The 22,137-nt window shown below is 35.4% G+C and overlaps 1 protein-coding gene across 3 annotated transcripts in view; it reads left to right on the top strand.

The window, feature by feature from the left end:
• KIAA0825 (KIAA0825 ortholog) overlaps positions 1 to 22,137 on the top strand; it is a 227,043-nt gene that overhangs the window by 48,263 nt on the left and 156,643 nt on the right. For 2 of the 3 annotated variants that reach the window (XM_052700574.1, XM_052700575.1), the window contains exons 4-5: positions 681 to 1,350; positions 20,001 to 20,171. In XM_052700574.1, coding sequence (XP_052556534.1) covers positions 681 to 1,350; positions 20,001 to 20,171 — 841 coding nt within the window. The remainder of the gene's footprint in view (positions 1 to 680; positions 1,351 to 20,000; positions 20,172 to 22,137) is intronic. The other variant, XM_052700576.1, reaches the window with a different exon arrangement.

Genomic DNA, 22,137 nt, shown 5'->3' with positions numbered 1-22,137 from the left:
TGTTATTTCTCGGCAGCTATAAGACTGAGAGTTGGTCTGTAAAATGAAAGTTTGGTGGGCCTAGAGCTCTGGGCAAAGCCAGCCTGCAACAGGGAGAAGTTTGTTCAGTTTATCACAAGTTTTCACTTCTAGTTCTTTAAGAGGGTGATGGGCATGTTATTTTGTGTTTACAGTAGCCTTTCTCTCAGATGTGAGAGAAAGAGCCAGAGCACAAAAGGCAACAGAATTTATTCTATAAATTCCTGTCTTAGTTTTATAAGTAAAACATGTAAATTGCAAATGTTAATTTAATACAGTTTTTTTTGCAAGATGTGGTGTGGACCAGAACAGACAGGCCCTGTCAACTGTCAAGGCTTATCTAGTGAACTGTGTTTTTTCTCATCTTTCCTTTGAGCTGTGGATTAGAACTGATGGAAAAAAAACTGAGTTGAGGATGTAAGAATAATAGGGAGAGGAATGTGAGTTCATTGGAATAGATTGACAAAGAAATGGACTGAAGCATAAGTACATAGGAAAACAGCCTTTGTTATTTCAGTTGTTTATAGAGCAATTAGTTTCATTCTATTTGCTGGTAAGATAATTAACAATGGAAGTAACTGGTACTCTAGCATAAAGCTGTTGATTTTATTAACAGAGTTAACAAAATATTTCTGAAATACTGTCTGATTTACTTTTGTTAGCAAAGGTTGCTGAAGAATGAGCAAAATCAAGAAGAAATGATTCTTCACTTCCTTCTGGATCTCTCTAGTCAGTGTGGTGTTTCATTTCCCTGTTCTCCAAGTGGGATGTCTTTTGAGTTTACATCTTCTCTTCATGCCATTGAGGATGATTCAACAATGGATGTGAAATCTCTCTGGGATGATGTGAGACTGCACCTTCGACGATTTTTAGTAAACAGGCTGCAAAGTCAAGAAGAGACAAATCCCAATGCTTCACAACAACAAATGCAGCTTAAAACTCAGTGCATACAGCAACTTCTGTTCCTTTATCCTGAATCAGAAGTCTTATCAAAGTATCAAAATATGCAGAGTAAAATGGTTCGTGATCTTCTACAGAATTGTGTTTTGTCTAGCTGTGGTGAAACGAATTTTGATAAGGTCGTTCATGGCTACCAAAGTTCCATACCGACACTATGCACAATAATAAGAGAAGATTTCTATATACTAAGTGGAACTATCGATCCTTCTTCATCTCTGAAGTTCATTAATGAAACTTATCTGGATACTATCACTGAAGAAATAACAGTTCTTCTTGAAAGACTTTGTGAGCTGCAGTTCAAAGAAAATGCTCTGCACATAGTTAAGGCGAACAAGATTTCAAAGAAGCATAGGAGAACGGTTCATGCTGTGGGTTAGTAGATATAATTTATGTTCATTGCAGTTAGATATTATTTTAATATTACTACTTTTTTATCTTTTTCAACATACCTTTTTATTTCCTACAAAAATAGTGTCCAAAGATTATTAATTCCAACTTTATGTCTTAAATGCACTATTGTAGTTGAGGTATAGACCATGTCAGAATTGTGCTGAAACACGACTTTAAGGTAAGGGAAAATATTTTATACTTATTTATTTAGAAACGATGATATACTTCACTGGAAAATGTTCTCATGCCTTAATCTTTTTTTTTTTAAGCGCAGCTTATTCCAACTGCTTGAATATACCTTAGAATAAGAAAATAAGAACTACTTAAACTAAATTTTAAAAAGTACAACTCTTCCCTCTTGTAAAATTTTGATTAGCAGAGGTTTTCTAATCATGAAGTAGATACAAAATTGTAGATCAAGGCTGACCTAAAAAGATTACTGTGCAAATTCTAATTTAAAAAATAAAAAAATAAAAAATAAGATTTCTATTTGTGCAAAAGCACTGTTAGAATTAATGAACCTGTTCATTTTTTCTTGTTCTAAGTAGTTTAAGGCAGTAAAGCAGTCTGTTAACAGTGTATTAGTTCTGTCCTTTCTTTTTCACCAGTGGTGAATAATAACGAGCCAGTTTATGAGAGGAGGACTCAAAAAAGTCGTAGGGGATGCAAAGTTTCATACTGTAATTACAAGAAGTTATGTAACTGCTTTTCCAATTCAGAGTTTTGAGCATTCTTCTACACAAGAGTTGGTTATTACCAACTATGGAGGTCTAAAATGTAGACCTCCACAGAAGTGCAGGAGACTGCAGACAGAAAAAGTTAGTTTAGAATAATTAATAAATAAAAAAAAAAAACAACAACCAGGGAATAGATATTTGTAAGGTAAAAAAAAAGGTAAGTAATTGCTGCAAACAGATCCTGCTTGGGTTTCCCACAGGCCACCCCTGCACAGCTCTGTAGCACAGGGCCCCACGGTGGCAGCTCCCCCAGCCCTCCAACCCCACCACGATCTCCTCCCACAGGCAGGGACAGCCTGCTCCTCCGTGAGCCTCTCCTGGGCCGCAGGGAGCTGATGCTCCGTGCCTGGAGAATCTCTTCCACTGACCTGGCTGCCTGTGTGGCCGCTTCTCACTCATTTCTCACCCCTCTCTCCCAGCTGTTGTTGTGCAGCAGTGTTTCCGTCTCCTACATTTGTTCTCCGAAAGTGCATCCAGCTTCTCTCGTGGCTTGGCTATGGCAGGTCAAAAGAAATAATTCACTATGAGAGCGATGAGGCCCTGGCACAGCTGCCCAAAGAAGCTGTGGTTCCCCATCCCTGGGAGGCACTCAAGGTCAGATTGGATGGGACCCTGGGCAGCTGAGGTAGTGGGGGGCAGCACTACCCACAGCACGGGGTTCAGAAGTGGATGCGCTTTGAGGTGTCTTCCAGCCAAAATTATTCTGTGATTCAATGGTTCTATAAAGTTTGTAATTTAGTCTTTCTTTCAGTCTCAAAACAACTCAGATCTACTCCAGCTGTCTCCATTTTACATTTAAGGCAGGAATGCTAAAGTGACTAAAAGTGTCTAAAAAGACAGATTAACAGCTTCTGCATTATGTGGAATAAAAAATCAATCCTTCAGTCTTTTAAGACAGTTATTTCATATGCCTAAATATTCTTTGCCACAAGATGTGTCTTATACCTTTCTGTGCCTCTGCATCTATCAGGACAGATCTCCAGCATATGTTTTTATTGTAAATTCAGTAGAACAGAGAAAAGTGAAAATATGCAAAGTAAACTTTGGGAGCTGTGAGTTTTAAAAATATTTACAATGAAGTCTAAAAAAATGTCAATTTCTTGAATCCCTTCCAAGATTTTATATTTTGGTTTCCTGTGCTGACCTCCAGCTTAAGCACTAGGAATGCACAAGAGGCTGTGTGGATACACAGTCAGCAGAGCTGATGCCAGCTGACTTAAGGGTTGGCCCTCTGGCAGTGTGCTCAGCAAGGAAAGCTGGGGGAAAGGAGAATCAACCAACTACCAAAGTGACAACAGTAGAGTTACTGGGCTAGGGTAAAATAAGGGATCGGAGTAGTGAAGATTGGTAAGATTTTTTTCATCTTATTTCATTCCGTAGTGATGTCTATTATATATAAATAATTGAAATTATTAAATCAAACAAAATTTATACGTGTATCATTACTGAAGCAGATGTTATTGAACACTTAATTGAATGAGAGCTCATATGTGAAGAGTCTTTTCTGGTAAGAAATTTCTCTCTTTGAAATGTTCGGTTTACTAGATTTGTACTATGCTTATTCAGGAAAAAACATTTTTTCCCCTGGAACTCAAGTGTTTACAAGGCAGTTTACATGGAAATAACTACATTGAAAAAAATAGTACAGAATAAATACTATTTGGGGATGTTTATACCTGTAGACGGATTCTTAATGTCACATGGATTTTCCAGCTAGGAACTATTGTTTAATTCTGTTTAGGCAAAGGATACTTTTAGCAGCCTCCCACAATTAATAATTAAAGTAATAATTAAATATTTTTTATTATAATTAAAATAATTATTTGTACATAGTTTAAACTAAAAGATGATTTTATTAGCTTGGCTTGACAATGATACCCAGTTTGCTGAGTATTAAACAGCAAAACCAAACATGCTAGAGCACGGACAGAAGAGGGGAAGGACATTTTTTCTTCTTAGCTGAAAGACAGTACTACCAGTGTGTTTTGTGTTTTTTGATTCGTGTTGTCTCTGCCCTTTGGGAACCACCAAACCAACACATTTCAAAACAGCAAAATAATTTAATCTAAGGCATTCGATTGGGACTGTTATCCCAGAGGTGAGAAAAAGCTTTGTGTTTGCTTAGCTCACCCTCAGGGAAATATGATTTTTTTTTCTTAAGAATTACTGTAATCGATCCTTCTGTATACGAGAGGAAAAAAAATAACAGATAAATTTATACAGAAGACTTACTTCTGACTGGAAAATAAAGACTATGGGCTTTAACGGAGTCATAAATCTTCAAAATATTTCATGTATAACTATTTATGAAGTAAGGAGTTAACAGTTTTTTCGTTTATGTTCAATTAGAAGTGTTATTTGTTGGCTACTGTAATGAGCATGTATTTGTTTATCAGGATTGAGGATGAGGATGAGGATGATTTGAGAGTGGAGCTGGCAGAATGGTATTTGAAAAGACGCAATATCTTTGGCATCCAGCTTTTATGGATGTAAATGGATTTTATTTTATAACTTGATCCTATTTCTAGGTAAATCAGTGCCCCTAAAACCTGCAAACCATGCAGGATACAGCCAATAGTATTTGGCTATCTACATTACTGTAGTAAATTTTTATCTAACATGGGTCCTCCTCATGACAGTTTTTGCAATTAATATCCAAGAAAGGTTTCTCCTACCCTGGGTTCCTCTGAAATATTTTTATCTTGGTTTTTTGATGTATTTTGTCATAGTAGTCATATATTTCCTTTCAGAAACTTGTGTGATGTTATGGTGTTTCATAACAGTACTAAACATGTTATATATTTGTTAATATAAATAGCATGTAATTAATCATGCAAGCGTTTTTTAGCTTATCTGCATGATTTTTTTGTTTCAGTTACAATGTGATATTTCTCAGAAGTTACTTGTGATCAATCAGTTAAAAGAGGATTGTAGTTGTACCTTCTGAACCTTTTTTATGTTCCTTTGCTTACAGAAATGTTAAGCTAGTTTAATCAGGATTTGCTGACATATCTTAATCCTTCATCTCTTTTAGATTAAGAAATAGCCACTCTTAACAGAGATAAAACATCAGCCAAAGAAACTTAAAAACTACGATATTTTACACATCTAATGTACTACTGGAAGTATATTTTATCTGAATAGATTTTGTATGCACACAGAGAGAGAGAAGATTGTTATGTGGACTAATCCACCTGTCTTTAAATTTCCTTTGTCTAAAATTAAATAAAATTCAGAAGATTTTCTTTCTTTCTTTTTTTTTTTTTTTTTTTTTTCACGTATTCAAATTCTTCACCTTATTATTTTCATTTCGTAGTAAACCTCTCAGAGATCCTTAAAGCGAATAGGAATTCTAATATAACACTTACCCCTGGGAGATATATTTTTAATATTTGTATCATTAATAACTTTTAGAATCTTAAATAAGATTTTTTATGAAAATATGAGATACAATGCATAATGTATTCATTAAAATCAGTAGCTATTTTTATGAAAATAGTACTGAGAAGTGAAAGTAAAACCAAAGCAGAGAAGATCAGTCTAAGAATGTTTTTCGAAACAAAATAGTTAAATCACCTTCATTGCTGTATTTTAGTATTCGGACTTAATATTTTTATCTGAGTGTACCAACCTCTTATTCATGTGTCCAGGAAGCTCCCTTTCTTTTTTCTTCCTCTTTATTTCTCAAAGATATAACCATGCTATTGTAAATATAAATTCAAGCATAGCTTTCCTGAATTTATCAAGAAGATGTATGCAAAGCATGATTTCAATTATGATGTTTTTCATTTGCGGTGTTCAAATATTCATGAACTTCTAAGGAATATAATTGTGTTTATATAATCTGAGTATAGTGTGTATTTGAACTGAATAGAAGTACTGATTGTTGTTTAGTGGAGCTGTACTTGTGTAGTGGAGATGTGACCAACAAGAGGAGCAAGCTTTGGAGTAACCTCTTGAAAAGAGGGTAGCTTTGGGCAATTTAATGGAATGACTTGATAAGGAAAATCTATTTTGAGGTCATTCATCCTAAAGCATTCCCAGCAACATGCTTTCCAGCTAATTTGAAATAGGTGTTTTGAGGCTTGCGCATTTGAAGAAATTTGATTTTTCTGTGTTTGTGTGCAAATTTTTATTTTCATTCGTTTATTATTTCCTTCCTGTGAAATGAAGAATTACAGTTTGTTTGTGATCTCTTGAACCAGGATTGCTACCTACAACCGGTCTTCTATGATCTTAATTATATCTACCAAAAATTATCCTGAAATAGCATTGATACCTGCTGCATTAATGAAAAAGAAAAACAAAATAAAACAACAAAAAAACACCCACAGGTTATTTATGTCTGAGAATAATTAAGGCTCAGTAGGATAGTATAATGTTTTCTCCCATTTATATCTGAAAATTAAATAATCCCAGGCTTTGTTTCATACGAACAATATTTATGTCTTTGAACCATTGTTGAGATTTCTGTCCTGCTTAGTATCCCTAACAGATAAATTTCAGTACTTGTGCTATAGTTACAGTTGGTTTTCCATTGTATTTGCTTAGGAAACAATCTGTAGGATTGTTGAAATGTAGCCTTTAAGAAGAGGAGAGTATGGTGGTTGCTTGATTTACTATTTATCTCCTAGAAAACCCTGTTGCATCTTTCCAAAATGCTGGTAAACTATGCTGATATAAAGTATCCCCTGTGGATGGATAATGGTTAATAATATCCAGTTTTACATATCAGTACTTCACCTTCATTATATAGCCTGGATTTTTGCATTTTGCATAAAAGCTTAAAACTTAATTGTGGAAATGTATTTAAAAGCTTTTTCCATAAATTTAAGCTTTAAATATTTAAAGACTTAAATACAAAACACGCCGTAGTGACTCAGAGATCGTGAAGACAAAAATAAAGGTACAGAAACTGTAACTCCTTGCTTTTCATGGACATTGTTTCTGTTTCTGCATGAGGAAAGTAGTTGATGTGTGTCAGTTACATTTCTGCTTCCCTGGCATCTCCTTTTCTACTTTCTATCACTGTAGACTTTCTAGTCATGTGTCTCTTGCAGGAACAGAGCTATAGCAGACCTGTAAAAAATCATAGGCGGGACAATTGTTGGAAAAGGGTGGTACATACGTGTAAGTAGACTTTATGTCTACTGAGTTCTTGAACTCCACTCTACATGGGGATGTATGTCTCAATCTTCCCAATGTTCTACACAAATGGGATGAAAAATCCTGTGATTTCCATCAGTGAAAGACTGATGGAAGAAGTATGTATCAACTGAAACTGCAGTACATCTATGCTCTCTGTATCTAACCTGCACACAAGACTTGAGGACATCACTAAAAATTACATAGGTCCTACATATGTAAAGAGTAAAAATTCAGATGTCTTAATTAGATATTTAACTTTAGAAATTCCAGAGATCCACTTTTTATACGATATGCCAATAAAAATTGAGATATTCAACAGGATTCATTGTCACCTAATTTTAAAAAAATGAGCAGATTGTGTGGGTAGGAATCTATTACAGGAAGTTAAAGAGAAAAGCAGTGGACATACAGATATGATGCAGATTTCTGCAGTTGCTTTTGTTCCTTGGGAAACCTATAAAATTTTGACAAGCAAAACAAGGTCCTATTTCTCAAGGGAAACATAATAAATGTGTTTGCATTTAATGTTGGAAATAATGTGTTCCATAGCCTCTTTGTCACATATTATTTATTTCTTATCCTTGCAAGCATTCTATTTGATTTCTACTGCACAATTATATTAAATGGAAATATGAGTAGTGCTGAAGAGAAAATAAAACCATCTGTTTGAACACAGTGAGCAGAACTTTTAATAAAAAAAGAGGTACTCTTTTAAAGGCCACATGAGCATATTACCCTAGGACCACAAATGTGTTTCTAGGGGGAAAATGACATTTTTGTAAAGATTACAAAAGCATTACGCTTGTTACTTTTTAAGCTTATGGTAGGGAGTAAGATAACAGTAAGTGGCTGAAATGTCAATTGAACTGACAGAATTTCAAAGCCAGTAGCATGCCTGAATACCTTCCTTCTTCTTAGAGCTGTTGGTTGAAATTGCTATTAAGCTCTTAATGTGAACAGTAATAGTGAAATCCTGTTAGGGACCCCTTGTCGTAATGAAGATACCCATTTCACGATTTGAATAACATATTGTTTACTTAGCAATGTCAGTAACACTAATTTCTCTTTCTCAATTACTTATGTATTACTGAACAAGAAATTGTTGATTTTTTTTTTAGTTGTATTTGTATGGGTTGTTGTATCCTAATGAAGTAATTTATTTTTATCTTTCTGAATAGGATCTTGAATCTGTTTATTGAATTCTGTGGAAGTCCAAGTGTTGTTTTTTTATGTGTGTGTTGTTGTTTTTTGAATTTTTTTATTATTTTTTCCCCTTTCCAAATGTCTACAATTACCAAACATCAATTAATTATATTTGTTTTGCTCTCTCAGCACATCTGGGTATTCTTCAGCACAAAATGAGCACTTAACTCACTGTGCCCTCTAATTATTGAATTCTCCTCCCAAGTTTAAAAGATGAAAGTGATTTACTCTCCAGTCTGATACTTTGTGAGTGGTCAGGGGTCAATTCAGAGTTACGTACTGTAGTACTGTGCTTAATTAAAAGTAACAAAATTTGAGAGCAAATTACTGAGCTAGTTCCTCTTTTGCTTATTTGGGTATGTGAAGAAAAATGTGTAGAACTGCAGCAGATAAAAGAAAACTTCATAAATTTCTTCTGAAGATACTCCTGCAGTATTGATTGAAAGTTATTGAGTTTTCATTGTATATGTCTACTGTCATATAAGCACAAGTCAACTGAATGGCCCCGGCTGTGATTTTTTGTCAATACAGAGAGCGTATTCTATCACAAAATATGTATTCTCAGAACAATTTTAACTTTTAAAGGGCAAAACAGTTTTAGGCAGATTAGTTTGCAGAAGATTACATCTGTTTAAATTGGAGGTATATCACGTCCAAGGGATGGATATTCTGTGCTAATTTCTCTAATTTTAAATCAAAGGACTGCTGTATCTACTGAGTTTTTTTTTGTTGTTGTTGTTTTTTTAATAAATCTCTAGGTTATTTTACGCTATCATCGCATTGCTAAATATAGCAGCATTGAAGACATTTTTTTCTGTCTGTCTAGAGAGAATAACAACAAATCCTAGTTAGGAATTAAGCGTCAATGTCTCCTGAGCTTTTTAGTACCCCTGGCCATTGAGGACTGTCTGGAGTTGATTCAGTTTCTGGTCTCAGACTTTCAAGAAGGGTTTCCTTTTTCTCAGTAGCTTCATCTTCTGATCAACCTCGTTTAAATCTTTTTACTTAAGGACAAGTGTATTGTCTTACTGCTCATGTACTAGAAAAGTCCAGCAGAGTCTGGGCTTTCTGTAATAGAGAAATTGTATCTTCATCAATGCACCATACTGTCAGCTCATGTATAAAGAGGTGCTCTAAGAGTGTAGTGGCAGTATGTGCACATCTGTGTTGATGTATGATTAATCCTTCATTTGCAACACAGAAATTGTTATACTCTTCCTACAAAGTGTTTGCTAAAGTGTTCCAAAGGTGATTCTATAGAATTTTGGAAATGGCAATGTATATCCTTTTTGTTTTTTTTTCTGTATGCCTAAACTTAAAAGGATATGATTTTTTTTTTTTATTCCTTGAAAGTATTTGTGAGAACTTCGTGGTTTTTTTTGCCTAGGTAGAGTTGTGATATTAACAGATGTGTGAAGCAGAAGTGTGAATATGGAATCCAACTTTGTAAGTCTTTTTCTGAGTGATTTCTCCTATTAGAACAAAAGCTGTCAGTATCTGCCTCTGTTATATCTTGGAAATTCCAACGGGTAAGAGAAGTGAAAGTGACAGAAGCACTTTAATCTATTATTCAGGGAAATGCATAATACTGTGTGTAGACGACACAAAGGAATGTTGAATGCTTGATAGAAGTTTCTAATTGGTTGAAAGTTCCTACCAATCTTAATTTTAATAGACTGGGTGTGATGTTGTTAACTGATCTGTGTGAAATGCAGCCATTCCACTGTGAATGTAAATGCAGAGGACAGAAACAAAGTTAGCAGACATTTTTATATTTGCAGATGCTAACAAAATGTAAGATAAAAGTAAGAGCATTAGTTACTGTGATTTCAAATACAAATCACAATTTTTCTTTTATGAGTTAGAGGAATATACTGATGTCTTATCAATGGTAGCATTCATAAGGAGGTTTGATGGACCTGACGGTACTGTAGTTTCAGAGCAAGATGTGTGAAGTTTTTTTGTTAGTCATTATTACAGGGCACATCATCCTTAGAGCACCTGAGGAATTCCTTGTAATTAGCTCAACAGAGCTGTGAAATAGCTTTATGCTGTCAAGTAGGTAGATTGGTGAGATGACTTGCTTAAGATTATTACATAAATTAGGTGTCAGAGCACGATCAGGCATTGTAGCTCCAGCCTGTGTTTCCAGCACTGGTCTGTTCTTTTGCCACTTGGTCGGTGAACATGATTTCACGTCAAGATTTAATTTTGACAGACGTAGATACTCCTTATTGACAAAGGACTTAGGTATTTGCTAGGTAACATCAACTGTCATGATGAAGTGAAAACTGGCTTCATTTAACTGTGAAGATATTATGGTGTAGACTTGATTAAAATTTCATGTACAGTGCATCTCTTTCAAAAGATTAGTATAGTCTTCACTGAGGTTGTTGAATAGCTGGCAGTAATATCTCTCTTTCTATGACAGACGATCTCACTTAAGTAAACGTATGCAAACTTACACATGCTTACTTTGTTTATACATAAATTGAAATCCCTTACTTTCCTGCATTTTTTTTAATATATGCATATATATTAGTATAGAAGTTACAAAAGCCTGAAGTTAGTGGTGATGTCTAATAAGAAAATGATTGCTGTCTTTAGATCTGTGACCATTTAAAAGCTAAAAGAGGGAGAAAAGTAATCCAACATGTAATCTGTTTGCCTGAGCTTTTCTAGCTAAGTCTCATGGCACCTGTGCATTTCACTGGAACTAAAGGAGAGCGAGCTGTGAAGTAAGACAGGTGTTTAAAAAACCTTAAACACTCTGATAACAGTTTGCATCCATGTGGTTTCCTTTGTTGCACTGATAGTTCTTTATGGATCTGTCAGTTTCAATCAGCAGAGAGTACATGTGATCAGTATATCTGATAAACTTGTCAATGCCTTTTTAAAGCAGGATTCCCCAACCTATTCTATTCAACTCTCCTCCCCCCTTCTTTTTTTCATCATTTCAAGTAGAACCTTGATAAGACAGAGATATGTCACCGGCAGGTGTGTATAGCTAGCTCAGCTACAACTAATTTGTGCGGGAAAAAATTAAATCAGGAGGTAAATTATTTCATGATTGCTCATTCCCAACAGAGTTGGGCATCATTCTGAAGAAAATATCAAATAATTGGTTTCAGACCATGTCAGACACATGCAATTCCCTTCACTAATGGCTGTGTGAGGTAGCAGTAGGCCTCAGGGGTCACCAAAGAACTGAAAATAGCTTAGTGCCAGGCAGAGCAATAGAGAGACAGAGCACATAGGAAATGAAGTGGCAGTAAGTGCAATCTATAGGGGAAATGTGCTTCACTTGGAGTTTAATATATTGGCTTAGAATCTGGCAGTAAGCTATGCAACAATTGTTTACCTTTTTTTCAGCATCTGCATCTGTTCTGTTTTGTAAACAGCACTTAACTTTCAGTCAGTAAATGCTGGAATCAATAACTATTAAGGGATTTCCTTACCTTTTTTTTTCATATTCTGTAACAAATGCATACTACAAACAATATTTGCCTGAGATAAACAAGAAACAGACATTAACAAGGTCAAAGGGATTTGGCTGGGAAGATTTTATAGCTTCTACGGTTTGCAGTAATTGTGTCTGTGTGATTTGAATGTATCTTGTAACCCATCCAAATTAAACTGTTAAAAAAATGTTAGCGTGCAGTAATGAAGATATTTTTTGTAATTATCTTAAGTACTGTGTATAGAAAACTGCTGGCAATGTTTATAATAATTTAGATCTGTGTAGTACTGTGTATTACATCTGCTGTGCAGAAATATTAAGTTGCCCTTTACAATATGAGGAAATTAGTGATTATACCCAGCAATACTAATTATTTGAACCTAGCAGTTACATTAAAAAGCATATATCACCATGCAGCTTAAGAAGAGAAAACTGTGAGCAAATGTCCATAAAAATTGAATATAGCAATACTAAATGCAAGTGAAATGACAGTACTGCTTATATACAATCTCTGTTTAGGAGACACACTGTGCAGATGAATGCTGCCATAAATGCAAGATTGTTACAATACCTTATAGCATCACTTAAAAGTTAATATCACTGAGGGGTGAGGAACACATTATTGTTAATGGAATTTATGTATGCAACTCCCTCTGTACAACTTTGAAAATTTACCCCTTGAAATATCCCTGCCAGTAACTGAGTTTCTTTTGCATTATTGGGCTATTTATTTTCAGATTTTAACAAAATGTTAGTTTCATTTGTGGAATAACTTTACTGTTTGTATGCAAGTTGTGCTTAGATTTTAACATTACACATTTTCTTTTCTGTTTTCTTCCTCATCTAAAATTATTGGTTGAAATTTCTGGCATCACTTTCTTGTGTCCCTGAAAGAACAATATTGGAGGTCTATCTTCTATGAATTTAAGGCTTACAAACAGGGGCAGGGGAGTGATATTTAATGTATTAGGAAGGTATTTTTTAGTAAAATTATTAGAAGAGTTTTAAATCCATTGTTCCTGCTGAGGGAGAAATCCCCATTGCAATCACTGAAGAAGGCAGTCATCAGGTTGCTTTCCAAGGATTCCATCATTAGTCTCAAAAGCAGTTTAGTCATGTGTCTCTGTACACTGAATAGTAGGGCTAATTAATCCAAGAGCAACACTATCATATCTAAACTGTTCTTGAATGCAGCCAGCTTGCCTATGATGCGGGGATTTCTGTACCACACTGTACTGTGTCATGTCCCTGGATAGGCTCAAGTTATCAGAATTAGGCATTCAATTTTTTTGAGATGCTGTGAATGCCAAATTGTTAAAAATAAATAAATAAATAAATAAAGCGCCAGGCTCGATAAAATAAAAAATTATGAAATTTTTATTATGTTGAAGTTCTGGGATTCATTTGTATGCATATTTTCATACAGTTCTTGAGATTTTGAATGCTTCCCAGCTGTGAACAACAACTTTAGTTATGGTATCAAAAGCTGCAGATTTTGAAGGTGATACTGCTTTTGAAATTTTCTGTAAAACCTCAAGTTCACAGGTACCCAGATCATTTAAATCTAGCACAGCCTTATTTCTCATGATGCTTCATTTTAGAATGAAAGGCTTATCTTTTTAGTCAAGTGATGAAGGCAGAAGTCTTGCTACTTGTTTTAAGTATTTAGGAGAAAGTAAAGTACTATAATCAAGTGCTTAATGTGCCTTTTGTTCCACAGTGCTTGAAAAATGTTTTAATTAATTTATTTGCTGGCTTAGAACCCACTTGGGCATGTCAAAACTTTATCGCCAGGGCAGTGTGATTTTTCTGGTGCTGTGTTTTTTTTTAATTCTTAAGAGCCTCCAAGTGGTCATATTACTTTGGAGAAATTGTCTTTCTTAACATACAAATGAAAGCGACAAGTCCGAGATTCATTGTTGAAGAGGTATCTTCACTCAATTCAACTACGAAGTTTGAATGATGTGCTGGTTTTTAGGAATTTTTTTGTTGTTGTTTCTTTGTATTTTGTTGAGGGCATTCTGATCATTTATAACTTATGTAGGTTTTATGTTAGATTTCAAATTAAGCAGAAGATTATTTTATTAGAATAGAATAGAATTTAAATCCCTGGCGACATTACAAAATAGTACCTGATTTCTCTAGCAATACTTTTGTGTCTCTTTTTACAGCATTTATACTGTGTGTTTTTATAGACAAATGCTTTAGTTATTGCTGTGGAAGAAAGTGGGAAAGACTTCAGGAAGAGCAACAACATGATAAAAAATATAAAACAGCTTCCATATGGAGAAAATTAGGCAAGGTAGGATTTTTAAGTTTGGAAGCAAAATCATTAAGAAGTTGGGTGGGATAGATGTCTACAAAATGATGGGAAGCATTAGGAGAACATACAGGTATCAGTGGTTGATTGATTCTTAAAATAAATTAGCATGAGGTGGATCTGGCAGATGAAATACTCAAAGAAAATAACACCTTTATTAATCCAGAGTGCAGTTAAAGTCTGGTGTTTTTTACCACCAATGTTAAGGATGCTAAAATGAGATAAAGGGTTAACTGGAGAAACTGATGAAATTCTCACTGTGAATGATTGTTTGCAATTTCTGTGTGTAGGTGCCTTAAAATGCTTTCAGAAATGGCACTGTTTGTGGGTGGGTAACTTCATCTGATTTAAAAAAGCCATTTTTGTTCTTTTCTAGTCAATATTTTCTATATTAGTAAGCCCTGTTCTTGAAAACTATGGTAAGAGTTAAATTTTGTAGGGTATATTTTCACTACATTGTCGTCTTGAATCATCAGTGTCTGAATCTAAATGCTTAGTAACTGAATGTTATCATTCATGCAAGAAAACACAGATTGATTCTTGACCGTTTCTGTTTCTGTGTCACCTATGCTCTTTTTAGTTAGGTTCTTTCATAGTCATTTCTTTGTAGCTCTGCCAATTGCACAAGACCTTCCCAGACTAAGGAAGGAAGAAGAAAAGAAGGAATTGTGGTATGACTGCTGTAGTATTTCAGGGCTTTAGTGATAACACAGTTAAGTAGGATTGGAAGGGAGAAGCAACCCATGACCTGATTTACAGTGGACCTTCTGTTCTAATTTGCACGACACTTTGCTAAACTTATCTTGGGTTCAAACACTTGAAAATTCAGGTGAAAAGTGTTTCCATGTGAATGGTAAGACTGAGTTGGCTAAAATTTACTTAAGAACTTCAGTTAAATGTGTGTTATAGCATGCAAGATCCACCAATCTCATGTTAAGATGTTGGAATTCTTCCACTGAGAGCTAGTATTCAAGTAAGTATTCAGGTTGCATAGAAGCCAATGATGGAATAGGGGTTTAGATAGTTTCTGTTTGTAATTTGTCTCAAAGAGAAAACACTTTAAGGATTCTTTAATTTTTGTTAATTTTTTTTTTTTTTTGAATGGAAAATGATATTTCTGAGCTAAAACAGCCATTAAAAAAGTAAATAACAGTTGATTTGGCTTTAATTATTGCTGTATGTTTATTGCACCACTGCTTGTTACCTCTATTTTTAAATTTTTTCTTATCAGACTTTTTTTTCTACTGAGTAGATCCTATTCCTTGTGATTGTGGTATTGATGCCTTCCTTCAAAGCCTCTTTTCAGCTATCTAATACCTGTTATGGCCTTCTTTCATCCCTGGACCTGCCACTGTTTGAGATCTCTCCCTTTGCATCTGCTCCTTTTTGATGACACCAGTCTTGGCCAAGTTCTGAATGGAAACTCAAGACTCAGTGCAGTCCGCCTCTGACCTGTAGTTTAGAACAATGATTGATTGCCTAGTAAAATTGCTCATTTCTTCTTACCTTCTGAAGAGCAGTTATCTACATATGTCCTTGTACAACCAGCCAAGTGTTCTCTCGCAAAGATGGACTGCTTCATTCTTCAGCAAATGTGGAATGTGCCTTAGATCTTAGGAAAAATTATTTCCCTTTAGTCCTGAATGGACTGAATCTGAATGATACAGCGGAAGACAAAATTTGAAAGTTACTACCCACATTTTTTTGCTGTCTAACAGCATCAGCTGCCTTGGCACAATTTGGCACAAATCCCTGCACAATTTGACAGACATTTAATATTAGTGTTAGGGTGTCTTTCTATCAACAAAGCTCTCTCAGAGTCAGCTTTTTCTCAGATAGCAGTCTTATGCTGCTTGTCACCTGATATTTGGGGTGGTGAATCAGCAGGCTGGAAGAAAGGCAGTACTGTTCATGCACTCTTTTCCTGTAAGTGGAAGGAGGTCAAAATTGCCCTCTGCAGTATCTGAGGCACGGACTCAGATGTGAACAATTCAAACTGTCTATTACAGATTCTAATATCCTTTATGTACATTCACTAGTTTTCTCTTCTAACTTTCCCACTCGCCCTTATGTCAACAAAACATTCCACAAACTGTCCTTAGCCATGCATGCAAACGCTTATCCAGTCAGTCATGAGCTGCTCTATGCCATGTGCTCTTTCTCCAGTCAGGGTCATTATCACTCAGCAATCTCATACCTCACATGCTTTTTGTTTTGGCTCTTCTGGAGGTGTCCTTGGTTCTTAGTCTTGCTTTCTCCTGCTGTTTATCTTGCTCCACAGCTTCTGCTTTCAGTAGTCTTTCTTGTATTCCCACAACCCTCCACCAATGAAAGGACCACAGTCTATGTACCAAAAGATTTAAGTGCATTCTTTCTTTCCTCTTCACACAGTCTTTTTGTTCCTTTGCAGAAATTCTTCATACAAGTTTGTGCTTCAATGGGATGCCCGTATGTCCTGTTTTAGGAAGGCAGTATGGATGTCCTTTCTGGTGTGTGATTCTACTGCAGCTATTTCCTTGTAAAAGGATTTATATGCATTTAACTCAGACAAGCAGAAAAAATCGTATTTAGATGAATGAGAGTAGCAAACACAGTGCAGGCTGTTCAAGAAGGAAATCGGTTTCTATCATGCAACTTGCTACATGCTTCCTTCTCCAGTTGGACTATAATATCATTATTATCTTCTGTTCATGGTGGGCTGAGATCAAATTGTAATGCTTTCAGTTACCCTGTGCATGATACTCTATGAATTGGCTAGGATACAGTCAACAGCATTAAGCCATCACAGAGAGGTGTTGCCCTCTGTGTGATGCCATTTGGTTAAATGAGTTTTCTGAGTTCTTTGACCTCTTTGCATAACATCAGAAATAATATACATTCAGTAATTTTTTCTCATGCACTGCTCTGTGGTGAGGGCTGATTTTACACTGGACTGATTAATGACACTGAAACTGGATTGAACATGTAATATAGAGAATCCTCCTGTGTACTCCGCATCTGTACAGAAGGCCACCGCAGAGAGGAAAGACAGGTGAAATACCAGTGAATACCTGTCCAAGATATTAGTTTAGTCAAGGCCTGCATCTGTCTCTGTTATACTTTCTTTTTTCCTCTTTCTGTGCCTTCTCCAGGTGCAGTTCAGTTGTTGACTGGCAGGAGCCCTTTGTGTGATAGGCCATGCACTGAGCAGCAAGGGGGGTCTGATGTGTACCCTTTTCCAGAAAGGTGTACCCAGCAGAATACTTTCAGGCTTTATTTTCCAGAGTAACTGTCTCATTTCTAGAATGTGTTTATCACTACATATATCAGCAGCGAAGGGCCTTTTTTACTGCCATAATGTGGAGTATATCTTTAATCTCCACAAAAACAAAATAGTGTTTTCCTCAAGAAATAAGAATTTTCTCTTGCTTGAATTTTCTCTTACTCGATTTCTAAATATATCAATTAATGTTTTGTGGTTGAGTTTTTTTTTTCACTTTAGGGAGGTTGTATGATGATTATAGTGTTGATTCATATAAGTATGCATTTCAAGCTACTACACTAGACTCATAGAATCACAGAATATCTCTTCTGGAAGGGATGCACAAGGATCATTGAGTTCAACCTCCAGCTCCATGCAGCACCACCCAAAATCCAAACCCTGTGTCTGAGAGCACTGTCCAAACATTCCTTCAACTCCGGCAGCTCAGGGCCATGCCCACCACCCCGTGCATCCCGTTCCATGCCCACCACCCTCTGGTGCAGCCCCTTTCCCTGACCCCCAGCTGCCCTCCCTGACGCAGCTCCATGCCGTTCCCTCGGCCCTGTCGCTGTCACACACAGCAGAGCTCAGCGCTGCCCTCTGCTCCCTGTGAGGAGCTGCAGCCGCCATGAGGGCTCCCCTCAGCTCCTCTTTATGACATTTGTAGAACATACATAGTTTGTTCTGAAGTTTGATAAGCATGTATGTATGCATGTACTGTATCGTAAATCAAAGTATTCTGTTAAAGTCTTAATGATATGGTAAAAGAGGGATCTTTGAACTTAGTATCTTCTGCTCCCAGCTGAAATATATTTTGAATGATCACTTAAAGCAAAGATAAGTTTTCACTTCTCTCTGAATTCAGTTATATGTTCCAGCATTAATGTTACTGTGGCATACCTTTGGCTTCTGTCCTCTTCTTTTCAGTCTAATGAGGACAGTAAAGCTTGGGGGCAATCAAATAATTGGAAGGTTCCTTTGTTCCTGGAGAAAGGGGACAGGAGCATCATAAGGTTTTCAAATCACAGGAGACAGAATTAATGTTCGATTGATTTTTATTCTGTGACTCATGATTCTCAGTTTCTCATTTGTTACTTCTGGCTTTCTGCAGAATTAGGCAGGTATTTCCCTACCAGTTAAACTCACTTTACGTTATCAAGCTTCTGAGTAAAGGAGAACTCTCAGAATAGCTGAGTATCTTACTTTTTTGGATATTTAAGATTTGAAGTTGGAAATCCAATGATGCAGATATTGTTTACTCTTTATTCAGACAGGCAAGACTGCAGCAGGTGTAGTTATCAGTAGCACCTTCTTTTGCCATTCTTAAAAATACTAGGAACTGACATAGATACAGCTTTCTGGAACTATGAGGAAACTCAGATGTCCATGCAACCCTCGCAGTTCAGTCTCTAAGGCTGCAAAACATGAATAACAAATCAGGGAATTTTTATTCAGAGCTCAGCTCTGTTCTTCAGTTCTGTGTCTATTTAAAAATGATTTCTGAATACCTAAAAAAATAATGTAGCAACTTTGAGGGAAAAGGGTGTCTCTGAGTACAAGGTAGGAGAGATTTGACATATGAAAGTGCATAAAAGTGCATTTCAATCAATTTCTATTTGTTTTCATCTTTGGATCTTCTCTTTCAAACTACTCTGGCTCTCATTCTGACACTTTCCATGTAAACTGTTCTGCTGATGCTACATCTGCAACACAACTCCATACAAACATGGTATCAGCTCAATACCATTTGCGTAGAAGTGCAAATTTATTACATTGCAGGAAGTTATAAAAATAAAATAGTTGTAGCTGTGTGGTATGGTAATACTGGATTGGAAACAACTCACTATGTCTTAAACTCTGACTGTGCTCAAAGCAGAATTCTGTGGATTATGTGACTTGACTGTATGTTATGACTACAGGCGTTAAACTTTCAAAATAGTATGTTAAGTTTCTTCTTTTAACTATCGAATGCTTATAGGTGTAATACTTGCTGATATTTGTTCACTGACAGTCTCACTTGTTTTCAAACCCCACATATTTAAACTTGTGCAATGTGAGATTGATGTTTCTTTTCACTCAAATGTCATATTCATCAATAGTATTATGCTAGCAGATTGTTAAACAGACAGGATGACTTGCAAAGTGACAGTGTAGGGATGTGATGTCCCAAGCCATTGAAATATAGTAATGATGTGGATTTTTTTTTCGTAGTGTTCAATCAGTTTTTGCAAACAGTGGTTTTTCTGTAAAATGCAGGTGAGAAGGTTTCTGAGTAGTTCCTTAGAAAAAATCCTAGTTAATGAATAACAAAACCTAGCATTCATTTATACTTTCCCACAGAGATGACAAATGCAAAAGACTTAGGAAGAGCTAATGTGACAGTGTTTTATAATGAGAAAAGGATACATTATGACATAGCAAAAAATGAAGTTACTTGATATACTATGCTTTTCTACATTTTCAATTTTCCAGTACCACATTTTAAGGAAAAGTAAAACTTACTCTATAATTTTGCTTTAACAGCCTCGCAAGAATACCACAAAAAAGGAAGGAACTTTTGTTTAACATTGTATCAACTTAAATGTCTTTCTCAACTCATCAAACTCTTTCTATTCATGGAAGAAAAAATTGAAGAACTCTGTGCAGAAATTCTGTTGATGCCTTTGTTTACTGAGAAGAATAAGAATGTTCAAGGTAATGAATGCTTTTCCTTGTTTATTGATTGTACTCGGTGCAAAAGAACAATTTGGTATGATTTTCAAAATTACTTACCTAATTTATGCCATCATATTATATAAGAGTATTACCATATCCACTGCAAATCTTTTTGAAATAAGCAAATTTACCTCTTAGCACAGTGATTTGTAGAAAAGAACTGATGATTGTAAAGATGTGATATGCAGTAGTTATTGATGAAGAACAATCAAACACTGACTTAGATTGAACTTCTTGTAAATAACTACATGTCGTATAGCACAAAGCAATATATGAATTCTTTGTACCTATTTTTGAACCTGCCTTTCAAAGCTGCCTTTTTCAAGAGGAAAAACAGACTTATGCAACACTTCTATTGTTCTTAAATGATACAAATATTTTAATATGAGTCCTGCTTATTAGTGTCGTGCTTATCCCACTTGCTTCAGTGGCTGTTTTTATAGAACTAGGCTCTACAACAGAATGTAAAATTTTCACAGTCAAACCTACATTTTGTATTTGCTTTAGATTCTGTTTTTCGTAAGATTGCATTCATGTCAGATGAGGACAATGTGAAATCATGAAAATTAAGGTGATTAACACTTTCCATATCACAGCATACCCCAAAATATTCTATTTCGCACTTCTACCAGCTGAGAGATTGCAGGTCACCAGAGAATAAGTGGTTTCAAGAGCTTTGAGTATATTGTAGGAAAAGATCAGATCAGAAATGAGGCCAGGCTGCTCAGGGGGAAAGGACAGATGGAGTAAATGTTTAATGTTTCTGTAGTCAAGCTACAGGCTGAGAAGCAAGGTGTTTTGGAAGTACATTCTCAGAATACTAAATTGATGCAAACAAGCAAACAAACAAAAAAGCACAACATGAAACAACAAGAGTTCAGAAACACATGTTTTGTTGGCAGGTTCTTCATCTGAACTCAGGTGCAGAAATGCAGGTTAACCTATGTATTTTTGGAAAGTACATAAAGGCTCAAAGTTTGCATTCAAATTCCATTTTTACTTTTGGTTTTAATATATTTCTGCCTCCTTTAATTTCTCAGTTTTATCAGTTCTTAAGAAATGGTAAGTTATTATACACTGCGTTTTAGGTTTTATGGCCTTAATCCTACAGAAATGTGTCATAGTAAGCTTCTCATGGGGTTAATTTGTAAGATAGACTGTACATTCAGTAAAGATGATTTTAGGTGTTCTTTTTATTTGTTTTATGTGAAAGACCTTAAAAAAAAAAAAAAAAAAAAAAAAAGAAAGAAAGAAAGAAAAAGAAAAAGAAAAAAAAAAGAAACTCTAAAATTGGGAATTGATTTCATTTGCTTAACTATTGAGAATCTAAGATGTGATCTCCAGTAATTCAGAGAACACAATCACTGCAATGTTAACAAAAAAGTATCTTAGTTTCCAGAATTTGTAGTAAGGATTTTATTCTGAAGCATTTCTTCAAGTCTTATGTTCAGAACTATTCATCAGAAGTGTGTTCAGACATCTTTTTTGAGAAACATTCTTTTGCAGTAATCATGTCTACAGTAAGCTAGTCCCTAAATAGCATCTCTATCAAATCTGAAAGGGGAATATTACTTTAGGTCAATTTACAGGTAGTAGTCTTCTAGGTAAAAATCGTGTTCTACAGAAAATGTAAAATTATACTTACCCTGAAACATAGGTGAAAATAGGTCTTTTACAGATGATGCTCATTAAGTCATCAGACATATCTTTGTTTTCAGCGTTCCTTTACTTACCAAAAAGTTTTATACACCAAACTTTGTTCAATTTCTGACGAATATCTGAAAAAAATAATCAGAAAAATAAATATGTCTTGACTAGAGGGTTTATTGGTGTTATTTTCACTTCATGTTGTCAGAAATCTTGGCTTTGGTGATGAAGTAAAAGCTGATTTGATGTGGGAAAATGAGAAGTATGTTCCCAGTTGTTGCGGAAGTTGAACAGACCA

This window comes from Tympanuchus pallidicinctus, unplaced genomic scaffold (genome assembly GCF_026119805.1).
Source record: "Tympanuchus pallidicinctus isolate F22 unplaced genomic scaffold, pur_lepc_1.0 scaffold4, whole genome shotgun sequence".
Lineage (NCBI taxonomy): Eukaryota > Metazoa > Chordata > Aves > Galliformes > Phasianidae > Tympanuchus > Tympanuchus pallidicinctus.
Note: the sequence above shows the minus strand (reverse complement) of the source record. Positions and strands in the feature narration are given on the sequence as shown.